Genomic DNA, 18,551 nt, shown 5'->3' with positions numbered 1-18,551 from the left:
GAGAGAAGAGAGACTCATTTAAAGTGTGTCTGTGTAAAGTGGACCACGACAGCTGTTAGTCAGTCAGTAAGTCTGTCAGTCTGTCAGGTGGAAGGAACTCCACCATCCTCTTTGCTTTAGCTTAGTTATAGGTTATCATACAGTTTCAGTTTGAGTTGTTTCATGGAAAAAGTTCAACTTAATACACTGAAAACAAATCTCCATAATTTGAAAGTAAAAGTCTATTAAGCTATGCAAGTCTATTTTAGCACATAGGCTACGTATAGACAGGCTAGGTTATAATAGCGCTCCAACTGTCTCAAAACAAAACCGCTACCTGTAGATCCAACAACAATGCGGGATGCTTTCCACAGCTCACAATGCTTTCCACAGTTTATTTTCAATATATGTTCTATTCTATTCTATGGTCAAATGTTGCATAAAATGACTGAATATGTGACATTCAGAATCATGCGTGCTGGTTATCAAAGTCAAACTGTGTGTTATTAGTTGATATTGCCTTCCATAAAAGCAACATGGACTAGGCTACCGATACAACACCACAAGAAAGACGCACGATAGCGCACACTACAAAATTATGTAGCCTATGCCTCCAAAACATGAATCAAGTCGAGACAGGCACCAGACATATAAACAGACGTGTCTTTTCTTACCTTGCTTCTGAGCTGTCCGGAGGTCGACACTTTCCGAATGAGTTTCTGCGGGCCTTCTTGTTCTCCCTCGCTGTCTGACGACTCATCCACGGCCCCGGAGCCCCCGACAGCCCCTACCACATGGGCATGGATCCCCGCTGTCGAATGGCCTTTCTCCGGCTCCTGTTGGGAGAAAGGATAAGACCAGTCGGAGTTAGTCTTCCCCCGGTCAGCCGCTCCCTTCCTCTCCGGCATGCGAGAGCTGGACAGCGGTTGAAAAGCGTCTTTCCTCGCCGTCATCTCCTCCCGCTTCTCAAACCTATAACTGGCGCTATAAGAACCGAGATCTATCCAAGAACATACGTCCGCGGCTGAGCTCATGGGGATGTAGCATGTCTCGGTGCTGTGGGGTTTACTAGGGTAAAGCTTGGTTCAGGATGTGTTTATGGTTCCAGCCTACATGCTCAGATCAGACTGAGGCTAAAGACCGCCTAGGCTCAGTAGGCTGCCCTCCTTACACACAGCTACAGATGCACCACCAGCCAACAACCAGTGGACATCGCCATGGAAGGCCCTAGCGGCCGCAACAGAAGCAGTCCAGCGGGTAGCATACTGTAACTGTAACCGATTGAAAAGCCCACTCAAAAATATGAGCAAATGGAACAGCCAAACTACTCGGACAATGTAACTATTCATTTTAGCCTATACACAGGAACACAATGATATATAAATTGCCTATTTTCCAGATTGTGGCTAAGTATAATGATATGGATGTTATATTAATTCTAAAAAGGCATGTACGATAATGAAAACAATATGTCCAACACCAACACAACACAACACTATTTCACGTTTATAATAGGCCTACATATTGTCAACCACTATCGAGTCTGAAGCAAAGATGATGCAAAGTAGCCTTTACGGGATGGGAGGGTATTCCTTTCAAACTGGAAAATGTAGCCTACAGGTTACATTACAATGGTTTTGCGATTGTAGAGAAACCATCCCATTGCTCAGGCTAAATGACACTGGATACTTTGCGACAATGTAACAAGAGAAGCCATGCATAGTCTCACGAAATGTGTGACTTAAAAACAAAATACATAGAAAAGGCTATTCACATCGAAAGTGTCTGATTTGTTATTAAATCGTATATAATGCCGTATCTTTATAAGGCTACATTGGTTTAATGTGAACATACAATTAATCACTTGAATAGCAACTTCACACATAGACAGCTAACTAGCCTAATGAGATACATTTCCGTGTTTCTAACGATTAACTTTGTTAATCATCAATCTGACTGTTCTATTGTTTTTGTTTTTTTACAGCAAATTACAATTGGGGTTGATCTTCCGAAAATGACTGATCGGGATGGTGACTAGAAAATATTTAGAAATGATTCTAAAGTGGGATAAAAACGTCAGTCTTTTTCTCTTTTTCTCTTTAGGCTCCTAGCCAAAACGAAAGATCTATATCCACTATCATATTTCACTAGAAATCCTTAGTTCCTTTAAATAAACTACCGACCAGTTCCTCCCACGCAGGGCTGCGAGTATAACGGTAGACGTCTTCCATAGTGCCTCTCAGTCCGCTCCCGGAAACCAGTCTAGGAATAGTCTAAGATTCTGTCTGGTAGGTTAGCCTACCGTAAACCCGGGCATATGGTTTGAGAAACCGGGCATATGGTTTGAGGTCCGGAATCAGATAGGCTATAATTCCGTGTTGCCTACTACTCCACTCGACCATCTCTCCAATCATCTCTCTGCCTTTTCCCTCGCCATTCATTCAAGGGCTGAGCCTCGTCGCCACGTGATAAATGTCAAACCGGTACAGTATATGGCACCGGGGAGCTCCGAAGGGAGTACGGAGGGAGAATGCGGCTGGGGTTAATGCTCATAACCCCATTTGATTCGAATAGGCCTACACTGCCTTAATCGAATTTTGGCTGAATTTGATCCACTCTCTCACAAATTACGAATGCAATGATTATGGATAGACTACACAGTCGTTTCATTTAAACATTTGTTTTTGCCACTTTGCCACTTCAGCATGCTTTTGTGGCCCAGTTGATACCACTTCAGGGCTATGTACTAGAAGGTTGAGGGTTAGTCGACCACCACAGACGAGCTCACTCTGTCTGCCTGTTTCATTACACTACGATCAGACTGGCTGCAGTCAACGACCAGCTAGGGGGAACACCACCTCTATAAATAGACTATGTCAATCTGGACAAACAGAAAATAGACCCCTCCCTACCTTGTAGTCTTACCCAGTATAGATGGCTTGGCTTGACAATCTCTCAATGTCATTAAACTTGTTCTTGTTTTGTAACAGATGTCTCTTTTCATTCCTCAATTGGCTGCTGCATTTTGGATTGATTGATTTTATTTTTCATTAAAGAAAATATATTTTCAAAGCTTTTTTTACAGTGACAGACACATTACAGAGATACAGACAGAATAACATAGATACAGACACAATAACATAGATACAGACACAATAACATAGATACAGACACATTACAGAGATACAGACACATTACAGAGATACAGACAGAATAACAGAGATACAGATACAATAACATAGATACAGACACATTACAGCGATACAGACACATTACATAGATACAGACACATTACATAGATACAGACACATTACATAGATACAGACACATTACAGAGATACAGACACATTACAGAGATACAGACACATTACATAGATACAGACACATTACATAGATACAGACACATTGCAACGATACAAACACAATAACATAGATACAGACACATTACACAGATACTGTCACGTCCTGACCATAGAAAGCTTTTATTTTCTATGGTAGAGTAGGTCAGGGCGTGACAGGTTTTGTCTAGTTTAAATTTTCTATGTTGTGTGGTTCTAGTTTCTGGTTTTCTATGTTTTTTTGGGGGGGTGATCTCCAATTAGAGGCAGCTGGTCATCGTTGTCTCTAATTGGGGATCATATTTAGTAGTTGTTTTATCCACCTGGGTTTGTGGGAGATATATTTTGAGTTATTGTATGTTGCACTGCTTCGTCACGGTTTGTTGTTTTGTTCATTAGTTTATTTGTATGTCTTGCATAGTTTCACAGTTATAATAAAATGTGGAACGATACACACGCTGCGCTTTGGTCCGTTCCTTCATACGACAAACGTGACAGATACAGACACATTTCATAGATACAGACACATTACATAGATACAGACACATTACAGCGATACAGCCACATCACAGAGATACAGACACAATAACAGATACAGACACAATAACAGAGATACAGACACATTACAGCCATACAGATACATTACAGCGATACAGACACATCACAAAGATACAGAGATACAGACACATTACATAGGTACAGACACATTACATAGATACAGACACATTACATAGATATAGACACAATACATAGATATAGACACAATACAGAGATACAGACACAATACAGAGATACAGACACAATACAGAGATCGATTGGGGTGGCAGGTAGCCAAGTGGTTAGATAAAGGTTCAATTAAAAAATAGAGATGAAAACATGCTCAACCTCCAGATGAGTATGAGGGGGGAGTTTATGTACAATTCTTAAAAGCTTGTTTGGCTGGTAGCTTATTCTTTAGAAGTTTTGGGGCTGCTGGTGAACAATGATGTGCAGGCACAATCAAAGTGAGGATGTCTTTAGGATGTCTATAGCTACACTACATGGTCAAAAGTATGTGGACACATGCTTGTCGAACATCTCATTCCAAAATCATGGGCATTAATATGGAGATGGTCCCCCCCTTGGTGCTATAACAGCCTCCACTCTTCTGGGAAGGCTTTCCACTAAATGTTGGAACATTGCTACTGGGACTTGCTTCCATTCATCCATAAAAGCATTAGTGAGGTAGGGCACTGATGTTGGGCGATTAGGCCTGGCTCGCAGTCGGCGTTCCAATTCATCCCAAAGGTGTTTGATGGGGTTGGGGTCAGGGATCTGTGTAGGCCAGTCAAGTTCTTCCACATCGATCTCGACAAACCATTTCTGTATGAACCTCGGTTTGTGCAAGGGGGCATTGCCATGTTGGAACAGGAAAGGTCCTTCCCCAAACTGTTGCCACAAAGTTGGAAGCACAGAATCATATAGAATGTCATTCACTGTATGCTGTAGTGTTAAGATTTCTCTTCACTGGAACTAAGGGCCCTAGCCCGAACCCCGAAAACAGCCCCAGACCATTATTACTCCTCCACCAAACTACAGTTGGCACTATGCATTCATGCAGGTAGCGTTCTGCTGGCATCCGCCAAACCCATATTCATCCATGAATGGCCAGATAGTGAAGCGTGATTCATTCCTCCAAAGAACACGTTTCTAATGCGCCATAGTCCAATGGCAGCGGAGTTTACACTACTCCAGCCGATGCTCGGCATTGCGCATGGTGGTCTTATGCTTGTGCTCATTGCTTGTGTGCAGAAATTTGATGAACTGACTTGTTGGAACATCCTATGATGTTCACTGAGCTCTTCAGTACGAGCCATTTTACTGCCAATGTGTGCTTAATTTTGTACACCTGTCAGTAACAGAAATACACCTCTGCTGTTTTCAACCAAGATCTCACTGATCACTGCCTCATTGCCTGCATCCGTAATGGGTCAGCGGTCAAACGACCTCCACTCATCACTGTCAAACGCTCCCTGAAACACTTCAGCGAGCAAGCCTTTCTAATCAACCTGGCCCGGGTATCCTGGAAGGATATGGACCTCATCCCGTCAGTAGAGGATGCCTGGTTATTTTTTTTTAAATGCCTTCCTCAACATCTTAAATAAGCATGCCCCATTCAAGAAATTTAGAACCAGGAACAGATATAGCCCTTGGTTCTCTCCAGACCTGACTGCCCTTAACCAACACAAAAACATCCTGTGGCGTTCTGCATTAGCATCGAACAGACCCCGTGATATGCAACTTTTCAGGGAAGTTAGAAACCAATATACACAGGCAGTTAGAAAAGCCAAGGCTAGCTTTTTCAAGCAGAAATTTGCTTCCTGCAACACAAACTCAAAAAAGTTCTGGGACACTGTAAAGTCCATGGAGAATAAGAGCACCTCCTCCCAGCTGCCCACCGCACTGAGGATAGGAAACTCTGTCACCACCGATAAATCCACTATAATTGAGAATTTCAATAAGCATTTTTCTACGGCTGGCCATGCTTTCCACCTGGTTACCCCTACCCCTGTCAACAGCACTGCACCCCCCACAGCAACTCGCCCAAGCCTTCCCCATTTCTCCTTCTCCCAAATCCAGTCAGCTGATGTTCTGAAAGAGCTGCAAAATCTGGACCCCTACAAATCAGCCGGGCTAGACAATCTGGACCCTTTCTTTCTAAAATTATCTGCCGAAATTGTTGCAACCCCTATTACTAGCCTGTTCAACCTCTCTTTCGTGTTGTCTGAGATTCCCAAAGATTGGAAAGCAGCTGCGGTTATCCCCTGTTCAAAGGGGGGGACACACTTGACCCAAACTGCTATAGACCTATAGCTATCCGACCCTGCCTTTCTAAGGTCTTCGAAGGCCAAGTCTATAAACAGATTACCGACCATTTCGAATCCCACTGCACCTTCTCCGCTATGCAATCTGGTTTCAGAGCTGGTCATGGGTGCACCTCAGCCACGCTCAAGGTCCTAAACGATATTTTAACCACCAGCGATAAGAAACAATACTGTGCAGCCGTATTCATTGACCTGGCCAAGGCTTTCGACTCTGTCAATCACCACATCCTCATCGGCAGACTCAATAGCCTTGGTTTCTCAAATGATTGCCTTGCCTGGTTCACCAACTACTTCTCTGAGTTCAGTGTGTCAAATCGGAGGGCCTGTTGTCCAGACCTCTGGCAGTCTCTATGGGGATGCCACAGGGTTCAATTCTTGGGCCAACTCTCTTCTCTGTATACATCAATGATGTCGCTCTTGCTGCTGGTGAGTCTCTGATCCACCTCTACGCAGACGACACCATTCTGTATTCTTCTGGCCCTTCTTTGGACACTGTGTTAACAACCCTCCAGACGAGCTTCAATGCCATACAACTCTCCTTCCGTGGCCTCCAACTGCTCTTAAATACAAGTAAAACTGACCGCTGCCTGCACCTGCCCATCCGTCCAGCATCACTACTCTGGACGGTTCTGACTTAGAATATGTGGACAACTACAAATACCTAGGTGTCTGGTTAGATTGTAAACTCTCCTTCCAGACTCACATCAAACATCTCCAATCCAAAGTTAAATCTAGAATTGGCTTCCTATTTCACAACAAAGCATCCTTCACTCACGCTGCCAAACAAACCCTTGTAAAACTGACCATTCTACCGATCCTCGACTTCGGCGATGTCATTTACAAAATAGCCTCCAATGCCCTACCCAATAAATTGGATGCAGTCTATCACAGTGCCATCCGTTTTGTCACCAAAGCCCCATATACTACACACCACTGCGACCTGTACGCTCTCGTTGGCTGGCCCTCGCTTCATACACGTCGCCAAACCCACAGGCTCCAGGTCATCTACAAGACTCTGCTAGGTAAAGTCCCCCCTTATCTCATCTCACTGGTCACTATAGCAGCACCCACCTGTAGCACGGGCTCCAGCAGGTATATCTCTCTGGTTACCCACAAAGCCAATTCCTCCTTCGGCCGCCTCTCCTTCCAGTTCTCTGCTGCCAATGACTGGAACGAACTACAAAAATCTCTGAAACTGGAAACACTTATCTCCCTCACTAGCTTTAAGCACCAGCTGTCAGAGCAGCTCACAGATTACTGCACCTGTACATAGCCCATCTCTAATTTAGCCCAAACAACTACCTCTTCCCCTACTGTATTTATTTATTTATTTATTTATTTATTTTGCTCCTTTGCACCCCATTATTTCTATTTCTACTTTGCACTTTCTTCCACTGCAAATCTACCATTCCAGTGTTTTACTTACTATATTGTATTTACTTCGCCACCATGGCCTTTTTTGCCTTTACGTCCCTTATCTCACCTCATTTGCTCACATTGTATATAGACTTATTTTTCTACTGTATTATTGACTGTATTTTTGTTTTACTCCATGTGTAACTCTGTGTTGTTGTATGCGTCGAACTGCTTTGCTTTATCTGTCATGCTCTGACCTAGGAGAGCTGCGTTTTCTCTGTTTGGTTAGGTCAGGGTGTGATAGGTGGGTGGGCATTCTATGTTTTGTTTTCTATGTTTTGGCCGGTTATAGTTTCCAATCAGAGGCAGCTGTCTATCGTTGTCTCTGATTGGACGCCATACTTAGGCAGCCTGTTTTTCTCTTTGTTTTTGTGGGTAGTTGCTTTCTGTTTAGTTTGTTAACCTGATGGAACTGTTGGCTGTCATTTTGTTATTTTGTCTGGTGTTCGTTTTTTCATAAAAATATTTAACAATGAGCACTCTACACGCTGCGCCTTGGTCCCCTTTATACGACCCTTGTTACATTATCTTGGCCAGGTCGCAATTGTAAATGAGAACTTGTTCTCAACTTGCCTACCTGGTTAAATAAAGGTTGGATAAATAAATAAAAACAGGGGGTGGCTGAAATAGCCGAATTGACTAATTTGAAATAGTTGTCCACATACTTTTGGCCATGCGGTGTAGGTTTCCATCCAATTAGTGACACATTTTCTTGTGAATATTAAAAAATATTCATAAGAACAATATGCCATTTCAAAGTTTCCTTTAGAAAAATTTGGCGCAGGACAACATGACAGGGAAGATTTAAATTTACTGGACATTTGAGAAATTTAATGGACATCCATTATGCATTCAGATCCAACCTGGCACAGCCAGCACCATCAATAAACGAGGGATGTTGAGCCACATTTATGTGTCCTTAAAAACAATCTATAACAAGTTACAAAAACACTATTCCTTGTGTTTAGATGTGTACTGTAGCATATGCAAAACAGTCATAGCCTACTTTTAGGGAAGTAGCCCAAAACGGGGTTATGCTGCTTTCCTTAAACAAGTTCCACTTCACGTTTCAGCTGTCATAGATTTGAGCACTACATATATCAGAGCATTGCATTCAAAGGACTACAGTATAGGCTTAGTTGTCCGCTGTTGTCCGTTTTGAACAATATATATATATATATATATATATATATATATATATATATATATATATATATATATATATATATATATATATATATATATATATAATGCCTATATAAAGGAAGTGAAGCTCAGGCCTAACCCCAGAGAGATAGAGACATGCAGATGGCATACTACGACAACAACATGCATTTCTGTCTGTCAAATGGCTACTGCGTCTGCTATACAGATAAAGAGTGCATTTGGAAAGTATTCAGACCCGTTGACTTTTTCAACATTTTGTTTACATTACAACCTTATTCTAAAACGGATTAAATACACGTTTTCCTTATCAATCTTCACACAATACCCCATAATGACAAACCAAAGCGAAAACAGGTTTTTAGAAATTTTTTCAAATGTATATATATATATATCTCAGTCCCAGCTTTGATTTACAGTAAATAAGGTGTTTCTTTATAATATATATATATATATATATATACAAAATCCTTATTTACTGTAAATCAAACCTGGAACCAAGAGACAGCTGTTTTTCAAGGAAAGTTGTGCTTTCCATCTAAGAAATAGGGTGAAAAAGTTTGCAGGAAATGTGTAAAACAGATATATGTATAGTAGGCTAGCCTAGGCCAAACTGAAAACTGAAGCATCAAATATAGATGACTTCATATAACTGCATATAATATTATGCCCAAGTAGGCAACCTCACCACAAGGTGAATAGCCTTCAACAATATTATCTGTGGCCTGTAGCTTGGTCTCAGCACACTGCCGTACTTTTCCCCCACACAAAAATTTGGTCAGAGAGCTGTTTATACACTATACTATAGCTCCATCTTAAACCTGGAAGATTCCAACAGCCAGGAAATTGATAGATGTTTTAAATATGAATATTATGGTAGTACCTGTAACGATGTGAACTGAGAGTCGGGAAGCAAGTTCAGGGAGTGAGTGTTTTAATAAAATAAATGGAACATAATAGAAAATAAGAACAACTAACAGCATACAGACATGGAACTGAAACAGAAACAATGACACCTGGGGAAGGAACCAAAGGGAGTGAAATATATAGGGAAGTTAATCAGGGAGGTGATGGAGTCTAGGTGAGTCTAATGACGTGCAGGTGCACGTAACAACGGTGACAGGTGTGCGTAACGATGGTGACAGGTGTGCGCCATAATGAGCAGCCTGGTGACCTAGAGGCCGGAGAGGGAGCACACGTGACAGTACCTATTATTTAAAATTCTGCTATATGAATTTGTAAACGTTAAATCGATATCAAAATGCTAAGCATTTACACAGTTTCCATGAACTGAAACTATACCACACTCTTTGAGGCCAGAGTACGCTTGCACCCACAAATTCAATGGACAATAAAGATTTCTGATCTATTCTTACAATAAAAAAAAATGTCTGCCTTGCAGCTTGGAATTAGCCTAGGGACAGATCGAAATTTACTGGACGAGGGGTGGTCCAAAACAAGGGAGGGCTGTCAAACGTTTTTTTTTTTTTTTTTTGAGGAGGGTTGTGTGGGTTTTTGGGGCGCACATGGAGGGTTGTGCGTTTTGTCCTTGCTCGTATTTTCCATATAAACATTGGTTTGACTTTCTTTTGATATTACCCTAATAAAGATTAGAAATGTTTGTGAAGGTTTGTTATTTAGCCTTAGCTACTGTAGACCTATGATATGAAGGCAGTGATATTACCCTATTACGCACCGGCACTTCAACGGACTCCGACAGTTGAACTTGAGGTGAGGAAGACTGTTTCAGGTCTACCAGTTACTCCTATAATGTAACAATATAATGCTTATCTTTAAACAAAATATTCAGATTGAAAATGAACAAATTACCCTCCTTCTGTACAGTGCGTCCGGAAAGTATTCAGACTCCTTGACTTTTTTGTTACATTACAGCCTTATTCTAAAATGGATTAAAAATGTTATTTTTACTCCTTTTTCATGATATCCAATTGGTAGTTTTAACTTGCTGCAACTCCCGTATGGACTCGGGAGAGGCAAAGGTCCTGCAGGGTCGTGTTTCGGTCTCTAGTGACACCTCAAGCACGGCAATGCAGTGCCTTAGACCACTGTGCCACTCGGGAGGCCCCTAGATAACATTTTCCCTCATCAATCTAGACACAATAAACTATCATGACAAATCAAAAACAGGTTTTTAGAAAATGTTTTAAATTTATAAAAAACAAAACCCAGAAATATCACAATGTCACATTTTCAGACCCTTCACTCAGTACTATGTTGAAGCACCGTTGGCAGCGAAGCCTCAAGTCTTATTGGGTATGACGCTACAAGCTTGGCACACCTGTATTTGGGGAGTTTCTCCCATTCTTCTCTGCAGATCCTCTCAAGCTCTGTCAGGTTGGATGGGGAGCGTCGCTGCACAGCCATTTTCAGGTCTCTCCAGAGATGTTCGATTGCGTTTAAGTCCGGGTTCTGGTTGGGCCACTCAAGGACATTCAGAGATTTGTCCCGAAACCAGGGTTGTTGTCCTGTTGAAGGCGAACCTTCGCCCCAGTCTGAGGTCCTGAGTGCTCTGGAGTAGGTATTCATCAAAGATCTCTCTGTAATTTGCTCCGTTCATCTCTCCCAGTCCCTGCCTATGAAAAATATCCCCACAGCATGATGGTGCCACCACCATGCTACACCATAGGGATGGTGCCAGGTTTCCTCCAGATATGATGCTTGGTATTCATGCCAAAGAGTCCAATCTTGGTTTCATCAGACCAGAGAATATTGTTTCTAATGGTCTGAGTCTTTTATGTGGCTTTTGGCAAAATCCAAGCTGGCTGTCATTTTCCTTTTAGTGAAGAGTGTCTTCCGTCTGGCCACTCTACCATAAAGGCCTGATTGGTGGAGTGCAGAGATGGTTGTCCTTCGGGAAGGTTCTCCCATCTCCACAGAGGAACGCTGGAGCTCTGTCAGAGTGACTATCACATTCTTTATCACCGCCCTGACCAAGGCCCTTCTCCCCCGATTGCTCAGTTTGGCCGGACGGCCAGCTCTAGGAAGATTCTTGGTGGTTCCAAACTTCTTCCATTTAAGAATGATGGAGGCCACTGTGTTCTTGGGGACCTTCAATACTGCAGAATTGTTTTAGTACCCTTCCCCAGATCTGTGCCTCGACACTATCCTGTCTCGGAGCTCTACGGACAATTCTTTCGACCTCATGGCTTGTTTTTTGCTCTGACATGCACTGTCAACTGTGGAACCTTATATAGACAGGTGTGTGCCTTTCCAAATCATGTCCAATCAATTGAATTTAGCACATGTGGACTCCAATCAAGCTGTAGGAACATCTGAAGGATGAACAATGGAAACAGGATGCCCCTGAGCTCAATTTCGAGTCTCGTAGCAAAGGGTCTAAATACATATGTAAATAAGGTATTTGTTTATGATTCTAAAGACCTGTTTTTGCTTTGTCATTATGGGTTATTGTTTGAAGATTGATAGAATAAGGCTGTAACGTAACAACATTTTGAAAAAGTCAACAGGGCTGAATACTTTCCGAATGCACTGTAACATGCTTAACTTCATTGAACAACTCATATTGGTTCTAATTTCTGTCCATTGTTGGTTACTTCACATATTACTTTTGAGTGGCCTCATTCACTGTATTGAACACAATGATTCTCCTCTGTGGGCAAGGTGGCACAAAGGATAGATCTCCTACCAGCTGAAAACACCCAGGAACCCACAGCTAGTGCCCATCAATCACAATATATAGCACAAGTTAGATACAGTATATGCTTTACCTACAGTGCAATGTATTTCTGTGTGTGTGTGTGTGTGAGAGAGAGAGAGAGAGAGAGAGAGAGAGAGAGAGAGAGAGAGAGAGAGAGAGAGAGAGAGAGAATGACTGAGGCATTGAATTTTGCTTGTGCGTGTATGTTTGTGTGTGACAGTGTAGGAGACCCTGCCGCAAATTGTGGTCCAGTACCTGCATTGGATCGTGCAGAAGTGTCTGTTGGGTCAGGACGTGTTTCTCATCGGACCCCCGGACCCCGCCATGCAAAACCTGCTGAACACACACAGTAGTTGCCCAACCTTAGTGCAAATTTCAACAGTAGCATAGCAGTATAGTTGTTATAACCATGTAATAAACTAGAAAGACCTATGTGATGACTAATTACTATTGGTACAAGTGTACACTGTAAAGCATTGTTTAGTGTTCCAAAGTGTTATGGAGTGCTCTAGAATAAGGAAGTGTTCTAAAGTGTTATGGAGTGCTCTAGAATATGGAAGTGTTCTAAAGTGTTATGGAGTGCTCTAGAATAAGGACGTGTTCTAAAGTGTTACGGAGTGCTCTAGAATTAGGAAGTGTTCTAAAGTGTTATGGAGTGCTCTAGAATAAGGAAGTGTTCTAAAGTGTTATGGAGTGCTCTAGAATAAGGAAGTGTTCTAAAGTGTTATGGAGTGCTCTAGAATTAGGAAGTGTTCTAAAGTGTTGTGGAGTGCTCTAGAATTAGGAAGTGTTCTAAAGCATTGTATTGTCTTCTCTGGTTGGCCAGGAGTTGACTAAGAGAGAGGTGGAGTATGGTCCAAAGACATCAGAGAGACAGACCTCAAACAGCAGAGAGAGATACGATCTGGGACAGCCTTCTACATAGACCAGGTGAATACCGTTCATCTGTCCATCCATCCGTCCGTCTGTCCATGTGCACTATGTAGCTGTCAGTGTAAAGTTCTGAAAAGGTGGTTTAAAACATTGGTGAGATATGTGTGTGTGGACATTAGGAAATGTTGTCTTTGTCAATGCAGCAAAATACTGTTTTTACGCTTTCTTGTTTAAAACAGCTCTCCTTTGTTGTCTTCAAAAAGCTTTTTTCCCAATATGAACACCTCATTGATCAAAGCTCTACTCCAGCAGCACTAACTAACGTTCCTAATTACTGGTTAGATATGCCGCTGTCAATATAAAGACCCTTTCCTGGTTGGTTCATTAGTGGCTTGGTTCTCCAGTAACAATCTAGCCTAATGATCAATTAGATCCACTAAGACATAGTACATTATGTGAGCTGATGAAATAGCGACCAGATACATCAGGGATCACAAAGTAGGATCAATGAGTTGGTAATTTAACGTCCCTCAATATTTGTAAATAACTACTCGTGGCTGGACAGGATTAGTGTCTCCACCACCTTTCCTCAACCGCTTCCCCACTGGCCAACATCCATCCCACCACACAGAAAACAGGTGTCCATTGTTCCCATGGCAACAGGTGCTGAATAGAAGCCTCATTACGCATTGAGCTAATTGATGTCAATATTATTCACAAATTTGTAATTTACTTTAGCAATGGCTGTTTTGGCTAGATGTGTGTGTGTGTGTGTGTCTCTCTCTGTGTGTGTGTGTGTGTGTGTGTGTGTGTGTGTGTGTGTGTGTGTGTGTGTGTGTGTGTGTGTGTGGGGGGGGGGGGGGTACTATCAAAAGACTGTGTATGTGAACTAGGGCATCAGAGTGTTCCTGTGGGCCTTGCGCTCATTCAGACACCTATATTCAGGCTTTGTGTGTCAGTCTCTCTGCTCCCCTCTCTCCTCTTCCCTCACTACCCTCACTAATAAACTCCTGCAATTCAACATCCTTGTAGTTAGGATCTAATACAGAACCAGGCCTGGAAATACAAACTGCCCTGTATACCAGGGATGGGCAACTTTGATGGGGGTTGATGCCACATCCACACACACACACACACACACACACACACACACACACACACACACCACACACACACACACACACACACACACACACACACACACACACACACACACACACACACACACACACACACACACACACCCCAGCACACACACATCCCAGCTCACACACCCCAGCACACACACCCCAGCACACACACCCTAGCCCACAGACACAAACACACACCCCAACACACACACACACACCAACACACACACACACCCCTGCACACACACCCCAACACACACACACACCAGCACACACACACACCAGCACACACACACCCCATCACACACTCCCCCAGCCCACACACACACCCCAGCACATACACACAAACACACACCCCAGCACACACACACACCCCATCACACACACCCCCCAGCACACACACACACCCCAGCACACACACCCCCATTACACACACCCCTCAGCACACACACACACCCCAACACACACACCCCCCATTACACCCACCCCTCAGCACACACACACACCCCAGCACCCCCCCCCATTACACACACCCCTCAGCACACACACACACCCCAGCACACACCCCCCCCTTTACACACACCCCTCAGCACACACACACACACCAGCACACCCCCCCCCCCCATTACACACACCCCTGAGCACACACACACACCCCAGCACACCCCCCCCCCATTACACACACCCCTCAGCACACACACACACCCCAGCACACACACCCCTCAGCACACACACACACCCCAGCACACACACCCCCCATTACACACACCCCTCAGCACACACACACCCCCGGGCACACACACACAAACACACACCCTAGCACACACCCCCACAGCACACACACACCCCCCAACACACACACACCCCTCAGCACACACACACACACCAGCACACACCCCCCCCATTACACACACCCCTCAGCACACACACACACCCCAGCACACACACCCCCCATTACACACACCCCTCAGCACACACACACCCCCCGGCACACACACACAAACATACACCCTAGCACACACCCCCCCAGCACACACACACCCCCCAACACACACACACCCCTCAGCACACACACACACACCAGCACACACACCCCCCATTACACACACCCCTCAGCACACACACACACCCCAGCACACACACCCCCCATTACACACACCCCTCAGCACACACACACACCCCAGCACACACACCCCTCAGCACACACACACACCCCAGCACACACCCCCCCCATTACACACACCCCTCAGCACACACACACCCCCCGGCACACACACACAAACACACACCCTAGCACACCCCCCCCCCCCAGCACACACACACCCCCCAACACACACACACACCGCAGCACACACACACACACCACAGCACACACACCCACCCCAACACACACACACACACCCCAACACACACACACCCCAGCACACACCCACCCCAACACACACACACAAACACACCCCAGCACAAGCCTTGCTTGTGGTCTCGCGCCATCTACTCTCCTCGCCGTCCTGCGTCACTTCACATTTTTAACAATTATCTGATTACAGTGTCCTATGGGCTGAAAATAACCAGGGGGTTATATATAGAGTCTTATTTTTCCAGCAATAGATTTTATGGCTGCTCTTTACATGTTAATCTAATTACATGGCTACATCACTCTGTGGTCAGCCCAGACGGCTAAGGTTGCTTGTCTTGGACGTCAGAGCTGTTTGATTTGCCTACACACACACACACAAACACACATGCACACACACACACACACACACACACACACACACACACACACACACACACACACACACACACACACACACACACACACACAGACACACACAGGCATGTGTGCACTTGCATATTCATTCACTCACGCATGAGCATGTGTGGGTATGTACACTGAGTACACAAAACATTAAGAACACATGCTCTTTCCATGACATAGACTGCCCAGGTGAATCCAGGTGAAAGCTATGATCCTTTATTGAGATAGGGAGGAGATAGGTTAAAGAAGGATTTTTAAGCCCTGAGACAATTGAGACATGGATTGTGTATGTATGCCATTCAGAGGGTGAATCGGCAAGACCAAGGATTTAAGTACCTTTGAATGGGGTATGTTAGTAGGTGCCAGGCACACCGGTCTGAGTGTGTCAAGAACTACAATGCTGTCACGACTTCCGCCAAAGTCGGTCCCTCTCCTTGTTTAGGTGGTGTTCGGCAGTCGACGTCACCAACCTTCTAGCCATCATTGATCCATTTTTCATTTTCCATTGGTTTTGTCTTGTCTTCCTACACACCTGGTTCCAATCCCATTCATTACATGTTGTGTATTTAACCCTCTGTTTCCCCTCATGTCCTTGTCAGAGATTGTTTGTTTGTATGTAGGTGTGTTATTCGTTCTGGTGTGTGACGGGTTTTGCACCCTATTATTTTATTTTTGTATACTTTGGTTTTCGGAGGTTTTTTGAATTTTTATTAAACAGCTCCGTTTTTACCAAGTTCATTCTCCTGCGCCTGACTTCCCTGCCACCAGCACGCACCGCATTACAAATGCTTCTATTTTTTGTTACACTCAACAGTTTCCCGTGTGTATCAAGAATGGTCACCCACCCAAAGGACATCCAGCCAACTTGACACAACTGTGGGAAGCATTGGAATGGGCTAATATCTCTGTGGAATGCTTTCGACACCATGTAGAGTCCATGTCCCGACAAATTGAAGCTGTTCTGAGGCGAAACGGGGGTACAGGAAGGTGTTCCTAATGTTTTACATTGTCGGTATATAAAGGCAGTTGATTGAGCCCTGTCCCCGACAGCAGAACATCAAAGAGGAGTTCGACTCGTGGAAGATCGTGTGTGAGTGAGGTCTTCCGGGTCATCGCCCTAGAACTTCCTGTCCCCTGGCACATATACCTCCTTTCACAGTCAGAGCAAGAATCCCAGATCAACAAGCCTATCCTACAGGATATATTCATTGCAGATGTGGGTCAGAAAGAGCAACACATTGAGCCACATGGATTTTGTTCTCTCTCTTATGTCTCTTGGACCGCAAAATACACACACACACACACACATTCATGCTAATACTGTACCATATTGAGTAATAACCTCTGTAATACGTGTGGTGTGCTGCCTCTCTGTATCTCAGGCTGTCCCAGCTGCTGTCGTTTGACACCACTCTTGGTTCCCAGGAGTCTTCCAACCTGGGTCTGTCTGATTTCCCTGTGGACCACCTGCCTCCTGCTCTCACAGTACTGGTAATAAAGAGAGAAGGAGGGGGGAGGAAAGAATCGTGAGGAAATTGAGTTGAGTTGATTTTATTAGGATCCCCATTAGCTATTGCACATGATGAGTTATAACATATGTATACAGTACTTGTCAACATTTTGGACACACCTACTCATTCCAGGATTTATGAAATAAAACTATCAAATAATACATACGGAATCATGTAGTAACCAAAAAAGTGTGAAAACAAATCAAAATATATTTTATGTTTGAGATTCATCCCTTGATGCCTTGATGACAGATTTGCGCACTCTTGGCATTCTCTCAACCAGCTTCATAGTTTTGATGTCTTCACTATTATTCTACAATGTAGAAAATAGTAAAAATAAATAAAAACCCTGGAATGAGTAGGTGTGTCCAAACTTTTGACTGGTACTGTATATATTTTATATACATAAAAAAAAAGTTATATATTGGAAAGCAACGAAGAGTTAACAAAAATACTATTTACACTATTCATACATATTCATATTCGCATAGATCTTTAAGAAGATGAGTGGCACTGTGAAACAAGATGTTGTTTTATCTGTTTTTTAGAGCTAAACTTGTTGCCTGATTAACCTCTGGTAACAGATCATTCCATGATGACATGGCTCTATACATAACTGAGTAACAGATCATTCCATGATGACATGGCTCTATACATAACTGAGTAACAGATAATTCCATGATGACATTGCTCTATACACAACTGAGTAACAGATCATTCCATGATGACATGGCTCTATACATAACTGAGTAACCTCTGGTAACAGATCATTCCATGATGACATGGCTCTATACATAACTGAGTAACAGATCATTCCATGATGACATGACTCTATACA

At 43.5% G+C, this 18,551-nt stretch overlaps 1 protein-coding gene across 5 annotated transcripts in view; it reads right to left on the bottom strand.

Annotated features, from left to right (window-relative positions):
• The window catches only part of LOC106586831 (diacylglycerol kinase eta), a 159,743-nt gene extending 157,433 nt beyond the window's left edge, over window positions 1-2,310 (bottom strand). For 4 of the 5 annotated variants that reach the window (XM_014174538.3, XM_082969174.1, XM_082969172.1 and 1 more), the window contains exon 1: window positions 654-1,214. In XM_014174538.3, the coding sequence (XP_014030013.2) occupies window positions 654-1,013 (360 nt within the window). In that variant the 5' untranslated portion in view covers window positions 1,014-1,214. Of the gene's footprint in view, window positions 1-653; window positions 1,215-2,162 lie in introns of those variants that run through there. The other variant, XM_082969173.1, reaches the window with a different exon arrangement.
• Window positions 2,311-18,551: the final 16,241 nt, after the last annotated feature.

The sequence above is a fragment of the Salmo salar genome, chromosome 25 (assembly GCF_965601325.2).
Source record: "Salmo salar chromosome 25, fSalSal1, whole genome shotgun sequence".
Classification (NCBI taxonomy): domain Eukaryota; kingdom Metazoa; phylum Chordata; class Actinopteri; order Salmoniformes; family Salmonidae; genus Salmo; species Salmo salar.
This window is presented reverse-complemented; position numbering and strand designations above follow the sequence as displayed.